This window comes from Schistocerca piceifrons, chromosome X, assembly GCF_021461385.2.
Source record: "Schistocerca piceifrons isolate TAMUIC-IGC-003096 chromosome X, iqSchPice1.1, whole genome shotgun sequence".
Lineage (NCBI taxonomy): Eukaryota > Metazoa > Arthropoda > Insecta > Orthoptera > Acrididae > Schistocerca > Schistocerca piceifrons.
The window spans coordinates 381,106,816-381,129,231 of NC_060149.1; the positions used below are offsets into that span (position 1 = coordinate 381,106,816).

Genomic DNA, 22,416 nt, shown 5'->3' on the forward strand with positions numbered 1-22,416 from the left:
ATTGTCTGAAAATAAAAAATTAAACTTTTTGCTCGAAGGAAGACTTGAACCAACGACCTCTAGCCCCGCAGCTGTTCACGTTAACCACAGGACCACGGTACTCCTGTGTTCTGTCAGTCCTTTAGGTTGCCTATCTTGCACATGGACTACTCAGTTTGTATATTTTGCTTATTTTTTCATAGTTCCACACAACTACTTCCTGTTTTCTCGATTGATCTGTGTTCAGTTTTTCAAGGTCTATCCACTGTGGCAACTTATAACTAAATCTGAGGGGGTGCGATGGGGAGGTTCCTTTGTTAGAAAGGAACTTTTGTTCCAAAAGCTAGGAAGTTTCTCACTTTTGAAAAGTGAATCACCAGTACTGGATTTAGCTTAACTAATTTGTGTGTTGTCCAACTGTTCCGTCACATTTTATAGTGCTATCAAGCACATTTTCATTTTCCTATTTATACTAAAATGCAAACAAAATTTAGTGCCCAGAAACCAAAAAACACTATTTTCCTCATCAATGTCAGTTCAGCATTCATGTGAACTACACAAACTGGCAAACTCACTGCAGGTAACTACAACCTATGAATTCAAATATCCTCACAGCATATTTGATTAACACTTAAGAATTTCAAGGACTGATGTAACTGCTCACTTTTTCAAGGCAATGGAAAAACATTGCAACAAAGGAAGAAAAACATGGATATCACACTGTGGACTGACAACTGGTGCATGAGTAAGCTGCAACAGCCTCTATGAACTTTACAACTGAAGCTCAAACATTTTGCTAGTTTGCACATGCTAACGGAATATTATAAAGTTAACTGAATCAGAGTAAACCATTCTTTAAATAACTTTCCACTGAACACACATGATTAGCTTTTATCACCAAGTTACATACCAGCAAAAAGTCCTCAATATACTACTGTAAGAGCCTCATATTAGAATATATTTAAAATATTTGTCAGGAATGTTCTCAGGCATTAATAGCTTCAGTTGTAACCAGATTTTACCAGGCCATCAAAATCAAAATGCTAGCCAAAAGTATTTTATGATAAAATTTCAGTGTGTTACACACTTGACAATTTGCATAAGTTGTTTTCATTATGGTTTTAAATAATGGAACATTTCACAATTTTGTAATTTTTTTCAAAAGTTTATTTTTCTTACTTTTTATTGTATAATGAATGTCAAAAATTAGCCCTGCTTTTGAGCCAGTTCTCTGGCCTTTGCCTTCTCAATTTTGGCAATCCTGGCAGCAGATTTTGATCCCAAAAGACCACCACCCCAATGCCTTCTGAATTCTTCATAGCGCTCATTGAAGTTGGTTTTTACAGACTCTACAATCTTCGTCAATGCTGCCCTATCAGATGACTCCACCTGTAAAATTATACAGTGACAGTTTTGGGTATTAGCAGAAAATTTTTATTTGAAAATTCAGTAATTTGTTATACGGTAATAAAGGTAATTAGTACCTGAGTGATGGCAACACACGTGCATGTTTTCTTATGTACTAAACGCCCAAGACGGGCCTTTCCTTTAACTATACAATATGGGACCCCCATCTTTCGGCACAAAGATGGCAGGAAAAGTACCATCTGTAACAACGGAATTACTCAGGAGATATGGAATTGTTAAATATAAAAACAAAATTAGTGTATACTATTCAGTGCATATTGTCATCAATTTAATCAGGTGAAGAAATTCAAAACATCATTAAATTAATATTGTACTATTCTTTGCATGTATCTAAATTTATACCTCAATTGGATCCACATCATGTGCAATTACAACCAGCTGGGCTTTCTTCTGCTCAATCAGTTTTGTTACTGTTTGCGCTCCTTGCTTTACTGAAAGAATCTTTCTCTCGTGTGTCTCTTCTTTCTTCGAAACCTTAGCCTGAGCCTGTGTAAACAATCTCTGCTTCTTTGCCTGGCGAGTTTCTGGGCGATACTTATCAAGCAACTTGAAGAGTGCAGTAGCTATAAAAAGAAGAGACTTTTTGAATCTCCTAAAAATCATTTAAAATCTTAGTTCTATCATTTTTTGTATCAGAATTAAAAAGCTCGTTAAAAGTCAGCATCATACTCAGTTGTTATTTTCATCATTTCACGAAGAGTGTAAATGAATAGGAGTTTAACATTACCAGTTTGCCTGTCTAGTGTTTGAGTAAACTGATTTATTGGTGGTGGCACTTTCAGTCGTTTTTGCAGTACTGATTTCTGTCTTTGAATCCTAATATATTTTGGCCATTTCACAAAACGGCTAAGGTCACGAGGTGGCTGAATGTCCTGACCTGCAAAAATATTTGTATGTTAAAAAGGCAAGCACTGCACTTATCAGTTACAAAGGAGAGAGAGAGAGAGAGAGAGAGAGAGAGAGAGAGAGAGAGAGAGATTTGAATGTCCCAATCGTAAGGAACAGCAGAATGGGAAAGTAGCTATCCCATAGATACAAAAACTCCGACATGCACCCTACTAACAAAAACAATGCTTAATTCAATTCCAGCATGTTCATAAATTCAACAGAATGTACTGCTCCTGACTACTGCACATATCCCTCAGCAGAAAATTTACGTTTTACAATAAAAATGGAAAATGCTTTATGAATTGGAAGATTTTGGTATCCACATTAGAAGATATTTTCAATGACAAGCCCTCAAAGAAAATTACAATATCCAGCAAGTATGCCAGCAACAACCAAGTCTGAAGTGAATGACAGAGCCCTTAACCATTTTGAATTTCAAACAAAACAAAATACCCAAAATACCACAAAGTGCATGAAACAATTCACTATTCGAAAGATGCATGGAACCTACAATCACATTAAGATCCCCAAAGCCAAATCAGCGTAATAAAATCCAGCCCAAACAGCTCGATCCAACTGTGCTGAAGTCTGCATGCAATAAATCATAACTCTCGTGTGCCCACAAACAGTTTTACTCTACTGCCGCGCTGCCATTTATCTACCTAAAGAACTTCCAGCAGGAAACTACACCTGCAAAGCATACACTATACTCAGAACACTAATTCATAATGAAGTTAGGTTTAAGCTTATTTGATCTTTGTTTGCCATTTCTCTATAAAAAGCACGAAGAATAGTCTAAACCATCAAGACGGTGGCTCTAACCCTTCCATTGCTGTGGGTGTATATAAATATCTGCTATCCCACTTTCCAGGTGCTGAAAATATGTATAAGTGTGCCACTTAATGCTATGAACATCTGCATGCATCCTGAGGCACCAACCTATCACTGCAATTCATGATCTGCAAGGACAGTAATGGTCATGTCACACACGACTGTGTCCAACATCAAACTCAATAATTCAAGAACGAAGCAAGTATCACTCTGCTCTTAATTTTAAATAATATTTCAATATCTTATCTACATTTCATTCACTGCAATGTATGAGCTAAATCAACCATACACAAAGCTTACACAATATGTTTTTACCTCTGCAAAATCTTGAAAATTTCGTTCAATGTTCTACTTAAATTGATGCAGCACTATGATACATACCAAAAAGTAAGCCCCTTATCGAGCGAGATATTGGACTGTAAGATATGCAAAAAATTTAGTAGTTTTCGAAAAATCCGATCAGTAACATTGGCCAGAATGCCATCTCTCAGCACAGACACCATCATTTGGCAAGCATAACCACCACAATGAAAGGTGCCCTCAGCATGGAATGCAGACACTGTCCATAGCAGCAGAATGTTAAACAATGGCAATTTTCCCACAAGTTAATCACAAAAATTTGTTACATGATGCATAATCATACAATTTTTGTTTGTTCATAACTCTTAACAAAACAAGAAATCTGGAAGAAAACAAATTCAACTTGTGAGAAGCTGACAGGTACATTACAATTCCTTGTAGCATGATATTAAAGAACCGCAAGCAGCTGCCTTCTTATCCTGATCACTGCATTCATTATTCAAGTTTCCCCAAACATGTAACTTGTGTTGGAAAACACTAAATAATGAACTCTACAACAAATATTTTAGAATTCAGTGGGTATGCAACGACAGATTTGAGCAATTCTAACTCCAATTTCCAGTTTGTGAGCATCCTGTATTTACACAAATTTCATGTCTACAGGTAATTATTTTTTGTGAAAATGTGTGCTGACATTTGCACAATCAAGTCACTATGTGGACCAGCCTTCACAATGGATCAAGTAAACACTACAAAAGTAGTTCCCTTTGTAGTTGACTTGCCCAATCAAATATTTCCCATTTTCCCCTCAATGGGCCTAGTTAAAATATTTATTTTTTCAACTCTATGTTAAAAGTTATCCTGCAACAATCTCCACAGAAGTTTACAAACAAATTCACTATTAAACCAGTGTTACATGCACATAATTTATCAGAGGCTCAGTATAAAAATTTAATTTTGCAAAATGCGGCACATCAGACACCTGAAATTACACAACGTAAGAAAGTATCAACTTATATTTCCTCTTAGAAATGCTTACCAATGCCAAAATTTCTTGTCCTTTTATCAAATAAAGGATTTTCAACCTTCTTTGGTTCTACTTTCTTAACTGCCAGTGGTGCAGCTGCCACCTTCTTCCCCACAGTCTTCTTCTTGGGCTGAAAGTAATTAAACCATTATTCTCAAAATATTGTACACATTATTAAGCTGTTACAAATAATTGCTTCACAGTAAAAAACTGATGTCAGGAGCCATACAACATCACTTTGAAACCAGCTAATCCTATGAAGTTATGGTTCCTACAATTAAAGAACTAAAACAGACCACATTTACTGCCAATGATTTGAAATGTGGCAACTGCAATTATCTTGATACAAAGGAAGAGGGTGATGTAAACTATCTTAACTAATTAGTTCATGTGACAGTTAAGACCTTCATGCTGCACTATTTGAAGCTGGGCTACAGATTGAACTGGGCTTAACAACTGTAACGAACTAAATGAAAGCTGCTGCCAAAAACTGACTTGTCAGACTTCATTATACCAAGATTAACAAAGACTGAAAATCCACGTCAATACCTTGTTTCCCATAAAAGACTGTTCAAACTATCACACTGCCTTCTACATAAAATTAAACATTCCGACTGATCCTGTGAACGGTCTGCCAAAAATGCAGGTTTTATAACTTTATCTCAGTTTGTAAAATTAGCCTATGCACTTTATTGTTGCACTTTTACTGCCAATTACATGCCTGGATGCAGTTTAATAACAAATCCATTTAAACTCACATTCTCATTTTACTATCACACATGATGGTCACAAAATTAGTCACTGATATATCCTTGTTCAATGAGGGATTTTACTGGAATGTTTGTTTTAACAATCAAGTACAATTTCAAAAATTGTAACATTCCATTCTTAACTCATCTGATGAAATTCCTTGAGACATGAGTCACCTATCCTCTTACTGAGTAGCAAGTGCATGGCAGAGGGAACTTACCATTATCACATGTTAGTTTCAGTTCCCATTCAAATAGCATAGTGAGTAGAATGAACACAAACACCTCTGCACATTCTCTTCTGCACCCACATAGGAACAGTATATCAGGGGTTGCAGTATATTCATTTTTTTCTTTAAACTCTGTACATAGGATTTAACAGGCTAATTGGATCTACAAGTGCCTTCCAATTGTTCAGCATTTCTGTGAATTCGGTGAGAAAAATATTCAACATCTCCTGTTCACCCTATTTGGTATTGGTCCCATACTTATCAGCACTATTTTAAGACTGAACACACTATTTGTGAACCCTTCTATACTGAAATACCAAGGATGTCTTCAGTCATATGTACACACCTCTTTCATCATGTGCAGTTTCACATAGGAACAGCTCACGTACACATGTTCTCATACACACACTGTCTCATTCAAGCAGCCTACTATGCATCCATTTCTTTGCTCAGCAATTTGTGCCGCTTTTATTGTGATAAAAGCCTAAAGAAAAATGACAGCTGGGTAAAACAGTATCTGAACAACAGGTACACAAAAGGTTTCAGATCACAGCAAGATTTTAGATTTTCTGCTTGGAAAACTGCAGCAGGCATAATCCACATCACTTCTTGAAGAGGGGTTACCTTTAGTCTTCATGTTATTGAATTTAGCATATGTTAAAAATCAGAAGTAAAAAACACAAACTTTGTTTTCTCCAAAAAATTCCTGCCCAGAGATTCGGGCTTCCAAAAATGACACTGAACATTTTGAAGATGTGAAATTTCAGAAAATATTTTAAAATGCTGTATCTCTAACAGTTCTAGATATTTTGGTGGGTTTTTATGGGAAGGATAATTGCATTATGATTACAAAGAACTACTACATTTGGACTTATCTGTCAAAATTCTTTTACTATAGCATTCCAAACATTTTTATTATTTATGGAATACTTTTCCAGAAGTGCCAATCCATAACATTTTGATTTTTTGTTGATTAGTATCATATAGTAGGAGAGCTTCCACTTTTAATTTGGACAGGTTTTATTTTAAAAAATATTTTTTTGAACTTTCAAGGGTAATTTATGTCTTAACTGAAGTTTTTTCTTACTAACTTCTTTGTTAGAATGTTTATTTCTAATGTGTTCTCTTTTTGCTTTCTTTGCTGCAGTTCTCATTTCACTTTTTTGTTGTTCGTCAGCTGCTTTGTCATGGCTGTTCATTGCAGGTTTCTGTATTGTAGTTGACCAGTGCTAAATTGTTTACTGAAGAGGTTTCTAAGAAATCAGAACATCCACCTAGTTCTGTGTTTTGCGAAAAGGACTGGGGCCAAAGGAGAGTTAAGTGTGCTGACTAGTTGCATATCCATGAAAGAGTGGTATATTAGAAACAAAAAAATAGACTTTGTTCAGGTTGCGAATAAGTGTTCTAATTTGAAGACTGCTTCAAAGTTAACATATTTCCAGTGACAACTGTTCGAAACATTTTGACAGAAGAACAACAATGATAGTATTCAAACAAGTTGAAGCCTCCTATGGTGCAGATGATGCAGGTTTTACTTCAATAGAGGAAGAATTAAATACCTTGAATCAGTCAGCTACATAGGTGGTTGTTAGTCCTGTTAAGAAACCATGGTCAGTGAAGTAAGCTCTATGCATCAAGAAAGTGCAGAGAAATTACTAAAGCTATGGATGAACACACACTACAGCAAAACTGACCGCACTCTTCAAAGTAGAAATGCCATCTTCAGACGAAAATGAACCAAAGCACTCTTGCAAGGAATTTTTCACAAATACCAATTCAGCTTTTTAATACTGCACATCCTACAGATGTGAAATGTGAAAGTGTAGTTTCAATTAAAAGTATTTAAGGCAGTTATAGAAATATTACGCAATAATACTTGCACTAGATTCTATTCAGGTATATACACGCATTAATATCTGTATATACTTTTATTCATAACTTTCAATTCTTAAAAGGTCTGTGTCTGTGTCATGGTACTTTTTCGCATATTCTCAGCAACAAATAACTCATTTCATTCTTTGTACACATATTTATCATCAGTTTCAGAAGAGTTGATAAAGCTTAACATGACAAAATTTGGACAGAATTGATGCAACACCAACTGCAATAAAAATGTTATACTGTAAACAGTTGTTACAGATGTTTCCACAAGACATGTCAAATAATAGTAATAAAACACGAAGTAAATTTTAAGAAAGGTCTGAGACCCAGTGATAAACATTTTGATAGAGGAAATATATGTAAAAAGTGTGCAGTTGCTTAATCAACAGCACAAGCAAGGATGCTTATTTCTGCACGCAGAACTACTACGAATTAGAGGACAGGTGTCACAGCACCTTCCGTTTCTGTTTAGTAGCTGACGGACAGCTGGGCCCCATGTGTATTTTGCTGTGTAGTGGTGTTGAAGTCGTGCTTTATGGCAGTTTGTGTAGAATTCCTGTTTTGGAGACTAAGTGCTCTAGTTTCTATTGGTTCAACAGGAAGGCATCACTATCAAAGGAAGAGCCTGAAGCAGTGGAACATTCTTAGTTCATTGACTGGCAAATTTCAGTACAAAACAGAGTGCACACATGTTGTGTAAACTGAAACCTTTGTCTTTGCACCTTTCACACACGTTTTGGAACCATTTAAAATGCTTGAAAAATGAGTCAATCATCTTTCAAAATTAAAATTATGTTAAATAAGGCTAAGTTTTGATTTTTGTGAGCCTGTTATGTGATAAAACAGGTTTTATGTATGGCAAAAATTTCAGCCAGCAGGAAGATTTAGCATACTCTGATTAATAAGTGTCACCAGCATGCAGCCAGCCATTCTTCACTACACACTGCACATACCTACAGAACAGGCAACAGTGAGCATGTGGGCCGTTTGGCTGTCAGCTGGCCCCTACCACTCTACTCACTGAACTGGAGTATAGTACCAGGTATGTGCTGACTTGGACTTGCATCATACTGTTTTTCATCATGGGATATGGGCACCAACATTTCTCCACTGGAGGGGCACAAGACAAATTGTCATTTCCGACAATTGTGTTAATGCCAGAACTAAATTTTAGATGTGAAAACCTAGCCCAGACAACAGGACACCAATGAAATTTTGGCCAGGGAGACTGATCTCTAGTCAGTCCAATGCCTGGGTTGAGCTGAAAGGTGATTCTGGTTATGAGTGCACTTTCAAACTGCACAGTAAATTCAGAAAATGTGTCTTAGATAACAGACAAGTATGAGTATATTGACACACACACACACACACACATATATATCAATTATGAAGAACTTTTTACCAAAACAAGTTATACAGCATTGGAAATACGGAAGCACCCAATTCCACTCGTCTGCTTTGAACCATGACATCACAAATATGGCAGAAACTACCATCCACTACATCTCCAATATGGCGCGTATGACATTACGTAAACATAACAAAAATACATCGAAAACCAACAGACACCTTCCACAAAAAACCTAATCAAACCAACAGAACAAGCACGGGAAATTGGGGTTTTTTGGGTGGGGACAAACTAAAACACACCACTCACCAAACGACAAAAAACACTAAAATAACAAGACCCCACAACATTAAAAAAAACACTGCACACGAAATCCATTGGAATCTATCACTTCCCTTGACCTATATAGGTCAACAGAAACTACCGATACCACACTATAAATCTCAAAACTTTCACCACCACCAAACACTTAATCCTGCCACAAAAAACACCTAGAAAATCAAAATTGGCATCTCCACATATAGCCATCCCTGGTCAGAGATGCCAGAACTTTAGTCAGCCTTATTTCTTCACAACACACTGAACACATCACGACTTCAGCCAACAGGCCGAATAGCTGACGAAATTTTACTAGAGAGAGAGAGAGGGAGAGAGAGAGAGAGAGAGACAGAGAGAGAGAGAGAGAGAGAGAGAGAGAGAGAGAGAACGCACTGCCCCCCATCGCCAACAACCAAAAAACATATCTTTTCTTACCAAAGACAAAGCAATTTACCAAAATTCACATACAATGAATAACACTGACATAACAAAACCAAAATCATTAACTCACTGAAAAATATTCCACTGAAAGCACGGTCACCAGCAATACCACACACATGCAATGCTACCACACAAGTGAACAACTACACCACATAACGCGCTACCCAGAAACATGCCACCAGAGAACCACTGACCACAACAATACGCCACCTATAAACATGCAAACTAAACCAAAAACATCATCTAACACGCAACTCAAACACACCACGAGATAGCAGCACCGACCACATCAAAACGACACCTACAAACACACCACTCTCACAAACTAAACTCCACGTCATCATGACATTACACACCACACTAGTCTTACGTTACAGGTCAAAGCCGACGGGTGGAATCTGACACTTCCATCGACCCACAGCATTTGCTAAAGTACAGATTTTCTTACTGCATGAGCCATATAGTGCTAAACAAGAGGTTCAGCTGAACCACAGGAAATCACTTCCACAAGCATGATAATTTCTTAACAAATAAAAACTCCTTACTCCACATAAAAGAGTGGCCGCCATGGGGGGGGGATGTATCTCTGCATGCGGACAAACATTAAAAGGAGTTACACACACACATTGTGGTAGTTATAGATAGGAAGTGTTTTGAACTATTGTTACTTAAGATACCGGTAGGTCAGGCCTGAACACTCTGTCAAATGCAGTACTAATTGCACTATAGTCACTAACCAAATGCTTTGTGTACTCCAATTTATTTTGCATTGTGGATTGCTTGTTTTCTTATTTTGAAACGAGTGAAGAGACTAATCATGGTGCATAAAGGGATTCGAATGCACCTCTCACCGCAAAAGGAATCCGCTTTCCCTCTGACCATTATGTTAGTTCTGCATACACGGAAGCACAGAATGCAGCCCTTTGAGAGGGAGGCAGGGCTTTATTCCCCACACCACTCCTCTCCCCTTGGGCAGCCTAAGTTCTCATTTGTTTATGGTCACAGCTGACTGCCAATATATACAGTGCACATAATGTTTGAAAACAAGAAAGTTACCTCTGTGTTCAATTTAATTCTGTCAAGTGAGTAATCCCCAACATACCTTGAACCAATTTTGCATCCATTTTTCCCCACTTACAACAATGAAGCAGTCATCACAGCAGCACGTCACCATTTTAACACTCCAAACCAAAATATTAATGGACTGTTTAGGGAGAATTTCAGTAATAGTCCACACTAATCATCTAGTGAGCACTTAAGCAGGATATATTAATAATGACTTCATGCATCAACTGCACAAATCAAACTGAATTAGGCAGTAGAACATACTTTTTTCATAAAAACAGGGCTCCATTAAGTTTCCTTAATTTTCCAGTTTTAGTTATAGTCAAGTGTACAATGTACCACCAGCCAGGTTGCAATACAAGGTTCATTTGAGCAGTTGCCAGACAACAGGCTTTACTGCGCATGCACAGCTACGATGACACATGCAACCCGTGCTTTGTGTTTGCTCTGCTCACACACTTTTCATAACATTTGTGTGTGGAATTTCGTGCATGGTGAGGCATCACGTGACCATGTGCAGTCCTGCGGCATGTCATTGAGAGGACCTAAGGAGTTGTACCTGGAGAAATTGTTTTATCTATTCTACCCAGATAAGGAATGCAAATAAGGAAGCAGTTCTTGGCATATTATTCATTTCAAAACTAGACTCCACAGCTCAAAGTACCATAATAATCTGCTATATGGTGACTGACTTTTTTTTAAAAAAATTCTTACTCTGCAATATTGTTATGTAGCATTTCCAATCAGGTTTACATCTACACAGCACTGCAAAAGCTAGTAAGATGGAATACAAATGTCTTGCAAAAACAGTTTCTTGTATAGCTTACACAACAATAAAGGACAATAAATTTCATGACTATTTCAAAATGCGTAAAAAATGAACAAGGTTTTCTGTGAGGCAAATAAATTACAACTGACAGTATTTTCTACTCTAGGAATAAATAAAGCCATGTGGGGAGTTAAAATGATAAAACACGGTATGTTGGCCATCTACAATTTAGCATAGAATGGCATTCTATAAATTTAAGAAAGAAATTAAGAAATAACTTCAGGCCTAGAGCAAATCCTAAAGTGCCTTGTGATCAAAAAACACTTTCACAGAAGTCAGATTTGTAAAATTCTGCTACATCTGTCAATATATTTGAAACAAAATATTTAGTTCAAAACTACTGACCAAATTTGCCTACTTCGTCAGCTTCAAGTCAATGTTTACATATGTTCATACGAATATAGCATTAAGAGATCTTACAGTGTCATACAACAAACTGGACATCAGAGACTATTCCAATAGCATTGAAATTTCATAAACCATACTTAAAATGCTTCATTCTGCTCTTAACTGCAAATTTCTATGTCCAGATGCACTCTGAAGTACCTGATATTCAGCTTTTCTATGTAGGCTTCGTGATACCAATTTTCTTGGAGGTGTCGTAGCGTACTCTCATGTTTGGTTCTTTGTGGTATGTCATTCGTCCCAGAAAATGAAAATTTGCACTTGAAACAAAACGAAGTTTAAAGTAGCCAATAGAGCGGAATGAAACTGTTTCAAATAGACTAACTGCTTCAGCAGAAAAAATTAATAGAAGCAAATTGCTCTACAAAACTGACATAGCTTCATTGAGACAATGGTTCAAATGTGGAAATAATATAAAATCAAAACTAATTTCGGCCTTTCATGTTTATGAAAATGTATATTTATTCACTTGGTGGCTCCCAGCCACAGAAATCTGTTTTGCTTTCATTTGACGTGGGAGCTGTATATGAAGAGACCAGCAATATCACGAAACATACGGGTCACGTGGAGAAGGCCCCCCACTATACCTCAGCTTGCTCTGCGCATGCGTGGATCTGGCAGCTTGGGCGCACCGGAATAATTTTTCTGGGTAGCCTCTAGCTACTTGGCTGCTACTGCTGATACGGCAAACAGCCACACTCAAGTAGCCAGAAGCTGGAGAAGACACTGCTCATACACTAATTAAACACTCTGCATGTACACAAGCCTGCTGGCACTGCTCAAACAAACCTACAGACCAGTCTCATCACATTGTTTCACACGATGTGCCTACACTCTCAACCAAATTGTCAAAAATTTATTAGCTACTTCCTTTGGCACTTCAAATACCTGGAGGTGGGGCAAGGAGCATATATCATAGGCTACTTGAAATTCTTAGAAACACAACAGAAAAGTGCTAATTTAACTAGGTGGTGCAGTAGAATTTGCATCTACTCAAAAATCAAGTTGTCCACTCTAGGCCAAAACATGGAACAGGTGATTCTCAACTTCCTTTACCTCATTAATAGTTCAACTCTCAACCTGTCAACAGAAACACTGACAGTTATGTATAAAAAAATCTGAAAAACTATTTTCTAAATTTTTCTGACGCCATTACAAGCTAGAGCCAATGAAATTTACACGTCCAATAACAATTCCCCAAAACATATACAAAAATTCCTAAATGAAGGCAAACTACAACACATGGTCAGATAAATCTTAACCTGAACATCTGACCATATGCTGTAGTCGCATCATAACACACTGGCTACAAGGCTATCCTGAATTCTTTAATCCTCTTTCCTAATTAAGTAAACATTAAGTCCAACCACGTGAAAACATCTACAATAAAGAGCGAACTAAGAGTAAACCTGCTGCCAACTACGGATTTATTGTACAACGGCGGATATGGTTCACCAGAATCTAATCTGTTTTTATGAACTCTGCAGTCTTATCATACAAAACTTAACAGCTACTTTCTGCAAACTGCACATAACTATAGTATCAACAGACGAATAAATTTCATCAATTTGCAAACTGGCTGGCCATTCTAAATATCAGCCTTTACATTGATGCCTTTTAGTAATTCGATATATAGAACTGTTTAGAACATTAGGTTACTTATTTCTATAGTAAATGAACTGACTTCACTTTAATGAATGCTGTTTTGAGTCTGCTACGAATATACAACTTAGAACAGTTGAATAGTTATATTCATTTTAGTAGAACAGTTCTAATTAAAAGTAGACAACGGAAGCAATTTCATAATGGCAATCCAAAATTACAATCTCTCACTTCGCAAAGTTAAATACTGACTGCATTGCAATAATCAACAAGAAGTGGCTAGAAATATAAAATAAACGTAAACAACAGAAAAATAACATTCCAGATGATAAATCGAGGTACACAGTTTTTATACCTTTTTCTGGACCATTTTCTTGCCAACTGAGTTAACGATGCGCTTGGATTACTTCCACACGTGGCAACACAACCTGGTCAGACGAACTAATCTCCTCTCCGCCTAAACTCCAAAGAATTCATGTGAGCACCGGTATACGGCACGCAAAACAAAGTTACCTTAGCAAAGACGTACCACTCTCGGAAAGTTACGTCCTTCGGTATACATAATATCTTTGATAGGTTTCTACAACAATAAATGATATGAGAGTCTTAATTCCACCAAAATGTTCCATCAGAGCATATTTTAATGACCATTTTTAAATAACTTGAAATTAATATACAGATATAGACGATTCCTCGCGTCTTAGTCTCACAACACATTTATACGTCTTAAGGCCAATTCACACTAGCCGTCAAGTCGCGTCATTTTGAAACATACCACAATTAGAACTGTGAAAGTAACGAAAGAAATGTATCCCTACCTTTGCGTTACTAAAAGTAACAGTACTCGCTACAAATGTATCGTTACGCGTAACTTTCATTACCGACGTTATTGCAAAACTCCTATGGAATCCAGTCGCATTAATACTGTTGGTTACATCTTAGTACTCGGATGAATTTTTTATACTTGAATCCGTTTGGATTGGGTTTAATAGTAAAATAAAAACGAGAAATAGTAAATTTTAAATTATTTAATGTGGAAATCTAATTTTTACAGATTTACTATACTGAATGTGTATTTTAAATAACTGATAAACTAAAAAAAAACTAAACTACTCCCGAACAGATCATGAAGGCCCAAAGGTACCGACTGGCCGCCGTGCCATCTTCAGCCCACAGACGTCACTGGATACGGATAAGGAGGGGCATGTGTCAGTTTCCGAGACCGGAGCCGCTACTTCTCAATCAAGTAGCTCCTCAGCTTGCCTCACAATGGCTGAGTGCACCTCGCTTCCCAACAAATCTCGACAGACCGGATGATCACCCATCCAAGTGCTAGACCAGCCCGACAGCACTTAACTTCGGTTATCTGATGGGAACCGATGTTACCACTGCGGGAAGGCCATTGACAAATAACTGATAAGCGAAATGAAAATAATGTTCTCAGTTCTTCAGTCAACTAAATAAATTTTAAAAAAAAGTTGTACTTCATTTGAAACTAGGATCCAAATGATGAATTTATATAAAAAGACTTTTATTATATATATGAACATACTTTTAATCAGACTTTGGCAACTAGGACGAACTTATATAAAAAGACTTTTATTATATATATGAACATGCAATTAATCAGACTTTGGCAACTAGGAAGAAGCCAGTCAAAGCAATACATACCAATCCTGGTACGGCGGACTGCATGTTCATGAAATTTACTTCAGTTGCGAAGTCTTTTTTGCAATAACCAGCATAATCAACATATGTGGTGTATATAAAAACAATATATTGCATCGTAATTGTTTCTCACAGAAACCTTTCGTCTAAATTTAAGAATAAAATTTTTTCCAAGCATTTTCGCTGCAGGGAACTTCGCCTATCAGACAATGTTTGACCTGGTTTTGTCCTTTCTAATGGGGATGAAGTAGCGATGTCAAATAAGTATTTTTTTTTTTTTTTGCTAAGAATGACAACTAGGGATACAGAAGTTTTCGAGCCTGCCATCCCTTTAAAGGAAATTGGGGCCTACTTAATACCTTTTTTTCCATATATATAAGAATAGTAACCAAAAATACTAGTCGAGGTCATTGTAAAGATCTGTTAAAACATTGGGGATTTTAACTGCTCCATTTGAATACATATTTACCAGTCAGTTGTACACATAAAAAATTACATTGGTAATTACTGCACAAACAGCTCTGTCCATGACCATGCAACAAGAGATAGACTCAACTTACATTTACCAAGAAAAAAGAAACATAAAATTCAAAACAGCATTTTCTACCAAGGAATAAAACTTTACAATAAATTACCAAAAAAGATTAAAGAAATTGCAAAAATACACTTATTTAAAAAGGCAGCTAAAAAGTATCTGTTATGCAATACATTTTATACATTGAAGGATTATTTAGATAAAACAGTTTAGGGGTTTGATTAAAAATGTTACAAAAATAAATATAAAAATAATGGTTATAAAAATCCAACCTTCCACATAACACCTTCACTTTATGTTTTTTCCTTCTTTTTTCCTTTTTAGAAACACTCTTCCCTCAAGCTATGCATAGCACAATACTAACACCTCTTCTTCTTTCTGAGCTCAACATCTCATCCACTATGGAGGGATACTGACTCAGTTTTTCAGGATGGCAAATGGGAAGTTGCGATACAGAAAATGGCCCAGAGATCACCAGAGAGAGAGAGAGAGAGAGAGAGAGAGAGAGAGAGAGTGTGTGTTTAGTGAGTGAAGTGTTATGAAACAATGTGTGTATAGTGTGTGCAGTGACTGATAGTGAAATATGAGTGGACAGTGTGACATTACATTATTTAATAAGTTTTCTGCAAAAAAAAAAAGCCTTGTATACCAGGAGTAAATGTAATGATCATCTGTAACTAGAAGTCTGTAAATATATGTGTATACGAATTGGTTTATTTTAAATTGATCTAAACTTGTAAATACTTTTACATCTCCTATATCCTTGTAAAAAGAGCTCTACAGATGAATAAAGCTACCACCACCACCACTACTACTACTACTGCTACCACATATATTGCCTCAATGAAATCATGCTGGTAACAGGTCATGTCATACAGCTTGACGAAGCCTTTGCATCAAATTCTTTCCAAACCGAGTCCTCTTCATCAAAAGGATTGGGCGGTATGGACCCGTTCAACTCTATTTCAAGTGGTGTCTTACAATGAACTTTTTTTCTACTTAAGGGACACTGTATATCCCATGCCACCAAAGTTAAATTATCAAATTTTGTGACCCATTATCTTGGAAACTTTTTAGGACACCACTTACAATTTTCCATAATTATTGAATGCACCTGTCTAGATACACTGAACTAGAATTATTACTAAAATTTAATTGTGGGGCATGTTATCTTGTTTTTTCAAACAGAAAATTTTGACAGAATTTTGTAAATAAATGAACATAAAAACAAAATAACTCAGGATATTTTAATTATTCTAGTTCCATATGTGTTGAATCTCACACTTGGTATGCTGTGAAAATTTCATGTCTCTTCCATCAGTACCTTTTTAGAAAATGCTTCATTTATTGCAAAAAATGTAGTTCAGAGATATTGGGGTTTAAAACTTTTTTCATTACAATTTCTTATATAGCCTGACATTTCTGTGTCTTTTACGCACTAGAATTGCCCTGGCCTACAGTCTGTGTGTTTTTCAGTGTCACAACAGCCGAATGCTTGCCTCCTCCTTTTTTCCTTGCTTCTTTTGTCATTTGCTGAGCAGCTAACTCTGCTTCACGTACACGAAGCTCATCCAGTACTCACTGTCCTTTAGCTGTGTTCTGTCCGAATCTTACCCCTAACTTCTCCAGACCCTTAAGTCTTTCAAAGTTCCCAACATTAAAAGTTATTACAGCATCAGGCACTGCTAACTTTAGACTCATAAGGCCAACAAATACATTTTTAGGCGCACGGCACTCATTCACATTCTGGGTTTTCCCATGTGAACACTTCTTTAGTAGCTCAGGATTTGCCAAATCTCTGTAAATAGGTTGGATTGCCTTCATTACTGCCAAAGGAAGACAATGTTTATGTGTAAATTCATGCCGGGTGCCAGAAAATTCAGCTTGGCTATATTTACACGAAGTGTTTGGTGGAGGTGGACACAAAGCATTACATGGCTTTCCATCGGTTGATATTCAATGAAAGAAAGTGCTCCACACAGCTCTTTTCATCTTCTCTAAATTGTCAAAATTTGCGTTTCTTGAAGTTACTTTTACACTTAGTCATTTTATTTTCGTATAAAAAGCGATAGAAGCTAGCTTACTACAAAGATAGCCGATAATCACACTACATTCAATGAAAACTAGTATCAGAAAAAAGGACTGATTTGTTTATTCGTAACGCCAACTTCTGAGACGTAGCAGTAGACACAAAACAAAGCAATTCACACCCTTCTGGACTGTCTAGTTCCCAAGATATGACTGCTCAAAAGTGGCACTATATGCGTAGCCGCTAAATTTGACAGTCACATGTCAACATTCAAAATATTGTTTGAAGGTCTCACGATTGTTTGATTTTCATGTATTATATACCAAAATGTCCAGGAAAGTCAAAAGTACATTATGGCATGGAAAACAGAAAATGTGAAATTTCAACGAATTTCACGATCAATGTACCCTTAAGTTTTTGATGAAAATTTAACGTACCTGTTAGCAGATTCGTATATAAAAGCCAGCCCCTTAAATCTTGGATGTAATAGGCCTGCTTTTGAAAGGACTGGATGTCTAGCACAGATTTTGATAGACCCTTGTGTTTGTGTGTGAGGACAGTTCTTTGGTACACTGTTTTAAAAATCTTTGAAGTTTAGCAAATTTTCGTACAGCTTGCTATCCAGTTTCAAGAAGACTTTCGATAGGAATATGGAGAAGTACAGGTGCCACTTCAAGCGATAATTGAGAATAGTAATCATTGCCAGCATATCCAAAGTGCTGTTCCATCTAGTGGCAACGTCAATTTTTAGTGTTAAAGGCTTTTGTCCAGGCCTGAGCTGCTCTTGCATTTAAGTTAATTTTTTTGAAGAGTGCTCTACGATGGTTTTTGGTTTTTGTCTAACATTTCCAGTTCTCTTAAGTCCCAAAAGCATTATTACATTAAGTGCATGCAGAGCACAAGGCAGACTTTCACGGCCTGCCAACTGAGTTGCTGCTTTCATGTTAGTGGCTTTATCTGTAACACAGACAAATGCTTTATCTTGTGCCTCCCACATAAACAATAAAATACATAATTTCATTTTAATGTAGTCTACTGTTTGCTGCTAATAACATTCAAAACTTCCTAGTAATGCAGACTTCAGCTGCCAATTTACAATGTAGTGTACTGTAACTGCCTGATAAAGCGTTGTTGCCCATGATGTCCAATCATCGGTAGTGATGGAAACGTGAGGTACACTTTAAAATTTGTCTTTTAATTTAATTTGCATTCATACATACTGAGCGTCCAGTAATGTTATGCTCACTATCTTGATTGTAATTTATACTTGGGTTCCAAGAACTCAATCAAAGCTTTGAAAAGGGCATCTTCAGTCACAGAAAACGGTTGCAAATTTTTAATGATGATATTAAAAACTAACTCAGGAAGTTGTTCTCTTGCTGTGGTTGTTTGTTATTGTTGAGGTTAAGATTTTAACGATGGAACTTGAGATCTCGATGTAGAGAGAAAATTCTTGGACTTCTTGGGATCTGGTAGACTCTAGCCGATCTGATGAAACTGTAACTATGGTCTTGTATGGTGAGCAATGTTTTTTATAAGATTTTTTAAAAATTTGATGTAGAATCATCTTTCATAGAATATAAGATATGGCAATGACCACACTTTGCTTTATCATAGGTAACTTCGGTAAAAAAGTACCAGTTTCACTCTTTTTTGTCTATTGCAAATTGCAATCGAAAGGACAATACACAACTGTTAAACAGTTGACCTGATTGTCACAAGCATGGCCGCCTGTATTAGAGGCCGGAGTCATCAAGCTGACAACGTCGTAGCCTGTGACGCCAGTAGGCCGACTAGCATGACCAGCTAGGCCGAGACTGAAGTTTAGATTTCGTCGAATGCAGACGACGTGTCAGATATAAATATGCAATCACTTTCTTTTTTGTAGATTTGGTCCCTATAAACAACACAGTAACCTAGAAAAGCTAATTTCTCGCAGTATTACGCCGACTTTATGTCGGAATTACGCATTTTATTCTCGTTTCCTTGCAACGTTGAACTTTTCAATAACTCACATGTGCTTCATAGCAGTATATTACGACGTTTCTTACCCGAGATTTGGAGATACAAGTTCAGCAAACAATTTTGTGAGGTGCCTATTAACATTATTTGCAGACTTGGAATTATTTCAGTCTGTTATTTGAAATGTATTATCATGTTCCTTCCTACATAAATGACAAACTAATATAAAAGTTTCTGACAGCTGCAGCATATCTTTCACACCTTTATATATGAGGGTGGCATAATAACAATAATTTTTAACGAACGTTTTTGTGTATCGTTCATTAGTATGTTAAATTTTTTTTTAATCACAGGTCATACACAATCTACACATCTTTCTGAGTCAGAATGAACTGGGGACCTTGCTGTAGGATTTGCATGAGAAGCATGACTAAAATTTATCAGTGCATTAAAGTTTATTTCATAGTGGCCACCTCCTCCTTGCCAGTACTAATCAGAGCATTTAAGGACTGAGGTTATGGGTGAGAAAGAAATTTCATAATTTTGTGTCAAAAGTTATGTAATGTTTTTAATTTTCTATTAACTCCCTCCTTCTTGGAGTTTGGTATAATTATTTAACAGTATGTTACACATAATGGAAATCAGCTTTTTGTAGATATCAGTAAGTGGCCTTCCACAGAGACATGAATCTGTTAGGGAATCAGTAGGGAATCTGAACACTGAGATGTAACCCTCTTCCTTGCGGAAATTGTAATTGCTGTTTGCAACCTGGAACACATTTTTCTGGCATCTGCAAATAGAATGATGCATTAATTGCTAACATCTTAAATCAAAATACTATAGTGTAAAAATAGCAAATGAGAATTTGAGTGGACTGGTTTTTTCTACTGCTTGGATATCACGAAACACAAGTCTACAAATAGATTCTAATGTGTAGAAATATTCATAATATTAACACAAAATCACTTAGGAGAAGATTCTGATACTAAACTTATGAATTCAAAACTTTATTTTCAAATTATATGTAGAATATAGTAGAACTTTTGTTGCAATTGTGTAGATGAAACTCGATTACGTAGCACACTTGCACATATACACGTAAAAACACTACAAACTTCACAGAATTGTATACTTACATTGTGTTATATCTTCGACTGTAGTCACGACTACTTGCTATAATTTTTGCAGAGTCCAGTATAGCATAATTACACTGTAATGTCGGATAAAACAGACACCGTGAAAGTACGTAAACAAATGCTTCCGTTCGCTACCTTATAGCCACAGCCATGCGGTAGGCCTTAACGTAACGTTGCCACATTTCAGTCCTCCGGCCTCTAATACAGGCGGCCGTGTCACAAGGGTTATAGGACAGGAAAAGGGCTAAGAATGCTAGATATTGTTCCCAGACTATCTTGGTGGCTTGGCCCGAAGATCGCTCATGGGATGAAAGATCCAGTTGGAATATTTCGTGACAACTATTGCTTGTTTCCGATTGCTGCAGGTGTGACCGATCATAGTTTTGGCACTACATTTACGATCCCCAGGACTGTTGTACTGTGTTTTGTGACATTAACAATTAAAATAATATCGACATGAGTGAAAAGGTATCGCATTTGAAGATAACAGTTTCTTATACAACTTTTCATACTAGATGAGAGCAAAAAAGAAAAAAAAACAAGTAACAATTACACTGAAACATGTAAAAAATAAAAATCCACTGTATTTGCATTAAAGGCAGACCTGCGGATCATCGAGAATTGATCTACAAATATGGACCAATAAAAAGATCTAAAATATTTTATAACAAATAATAACCATGTAAATCATAGAGCTACACATTTTAAATTCGTCAAGGAGGTCTATATAAATTACTCATCTCACAGAATGTTCCAGTTTTAAAAAGAATATTTTAAATGGAACTAAATTTACATAACAACAAAGCTTGTACAACACAAAACATATCCTCTAAAGGGCAATTCTTCGCCGATATGCACTCATCCTTAAACCTTCCGAAAACGGACGAATAGAACCGATCTACTGAACCGAGAGAACCGAGCCGACCGCAAAGTGCGGTAACGAATTCCATCGTGCATACCGAATCGAGTGGCAATGCCATACAGCTTGTATCCATATTATTCATACCCCATGCGCCATAGCTGTATTCCAATATACGCATACTCTGTACTGGTTTCCGTTACAGAGATCGTATCGATAGATACGAGTAACGAAATGTATTTGTGAATAACGATTCGGGTCTTCGAGTCATCCAAAGTATTCATTACTCAGTACCGAATACATACAGTTTGCTACAGCTCTGCACACAAGGCATTTCAAATGGTTGCCATCAACGAACCATCAACGTCGCGTCACGTCACACAAAGGTTTCCAATGAAGAAAGTATTGACAGTGTAGTCGTCTGGTAACAGCAGAAGCTAACGTATATTCGCCATGTTCAACAAAAATATAGTTGTGGATATGAAGCTTTTGTGTGTTCTTAAGCGGCCCCTAGACTGCCAATAATATTGCGCAACATTTCATACTGCAGTGTAATACCGAACGTCTGTAGACAAGATTGAAGGTTGTGCAATGTATTGACAAATCTACTGAAATTAGGTTTCGCAGAGCGGATTTTATAGTCTTTGTGTAACACTGTATATCTTTAACAGAGCTGTCTCGTCTGCCAAACTTAATATCGATTCTGAGTATAAAATGCATAGTGTAGATCCAAGTTGGCCTTGGAACACACTGTTTCCAAGTAGAGCTAGTTGGAATTTCTAAATCATAGTGATCAGGGTTTGACTACTGGTTATTCATGATCATGACACTGTATCCAGCCATTCAATATAACAAACAAGATTAGCCCCCATGACCTTATTTCAGAATAGTGTTTCCGCTATCTCT

At 36.6% G+C, this 22,416-nt stretch overlaps 1 protein-coding gene across 1 annotated transcript; it reads right to left on the minus strand.

The window, feature by feature from the left end:
* Window positions 1-1,123: 1,123 nt before the first annotated feature.
* On the minus strand, window positions 1,124-13,824 carry LOC124721561 (60S ribosomal protein L7a). The gene is made up of 6 exons (XM_047246598.1): window positions 13,677-13,824; window positions 4,466-4,583; window positions 2,135-2,284; window positions 1,750-1,970; window positions 1,464-1,586; window positions 1,124-1,368 (listed from the first exon to the last, which is right to left on the minus strand). The coding sequence occupies exons 1-6, from the start codon at window positions 13,689-13,691 to the stop codon at window positions 1,186-1,188; spliced, it is 810 nt and encodes a 269-aa protein (XP_047102554.1). The 5' UTR covers window positions 13,692-13,824; the 3' UTR covers window positions 1,124-1,185.
* Window positions 13,825-22,416: the final 8,592 nt, after the last annotated feature.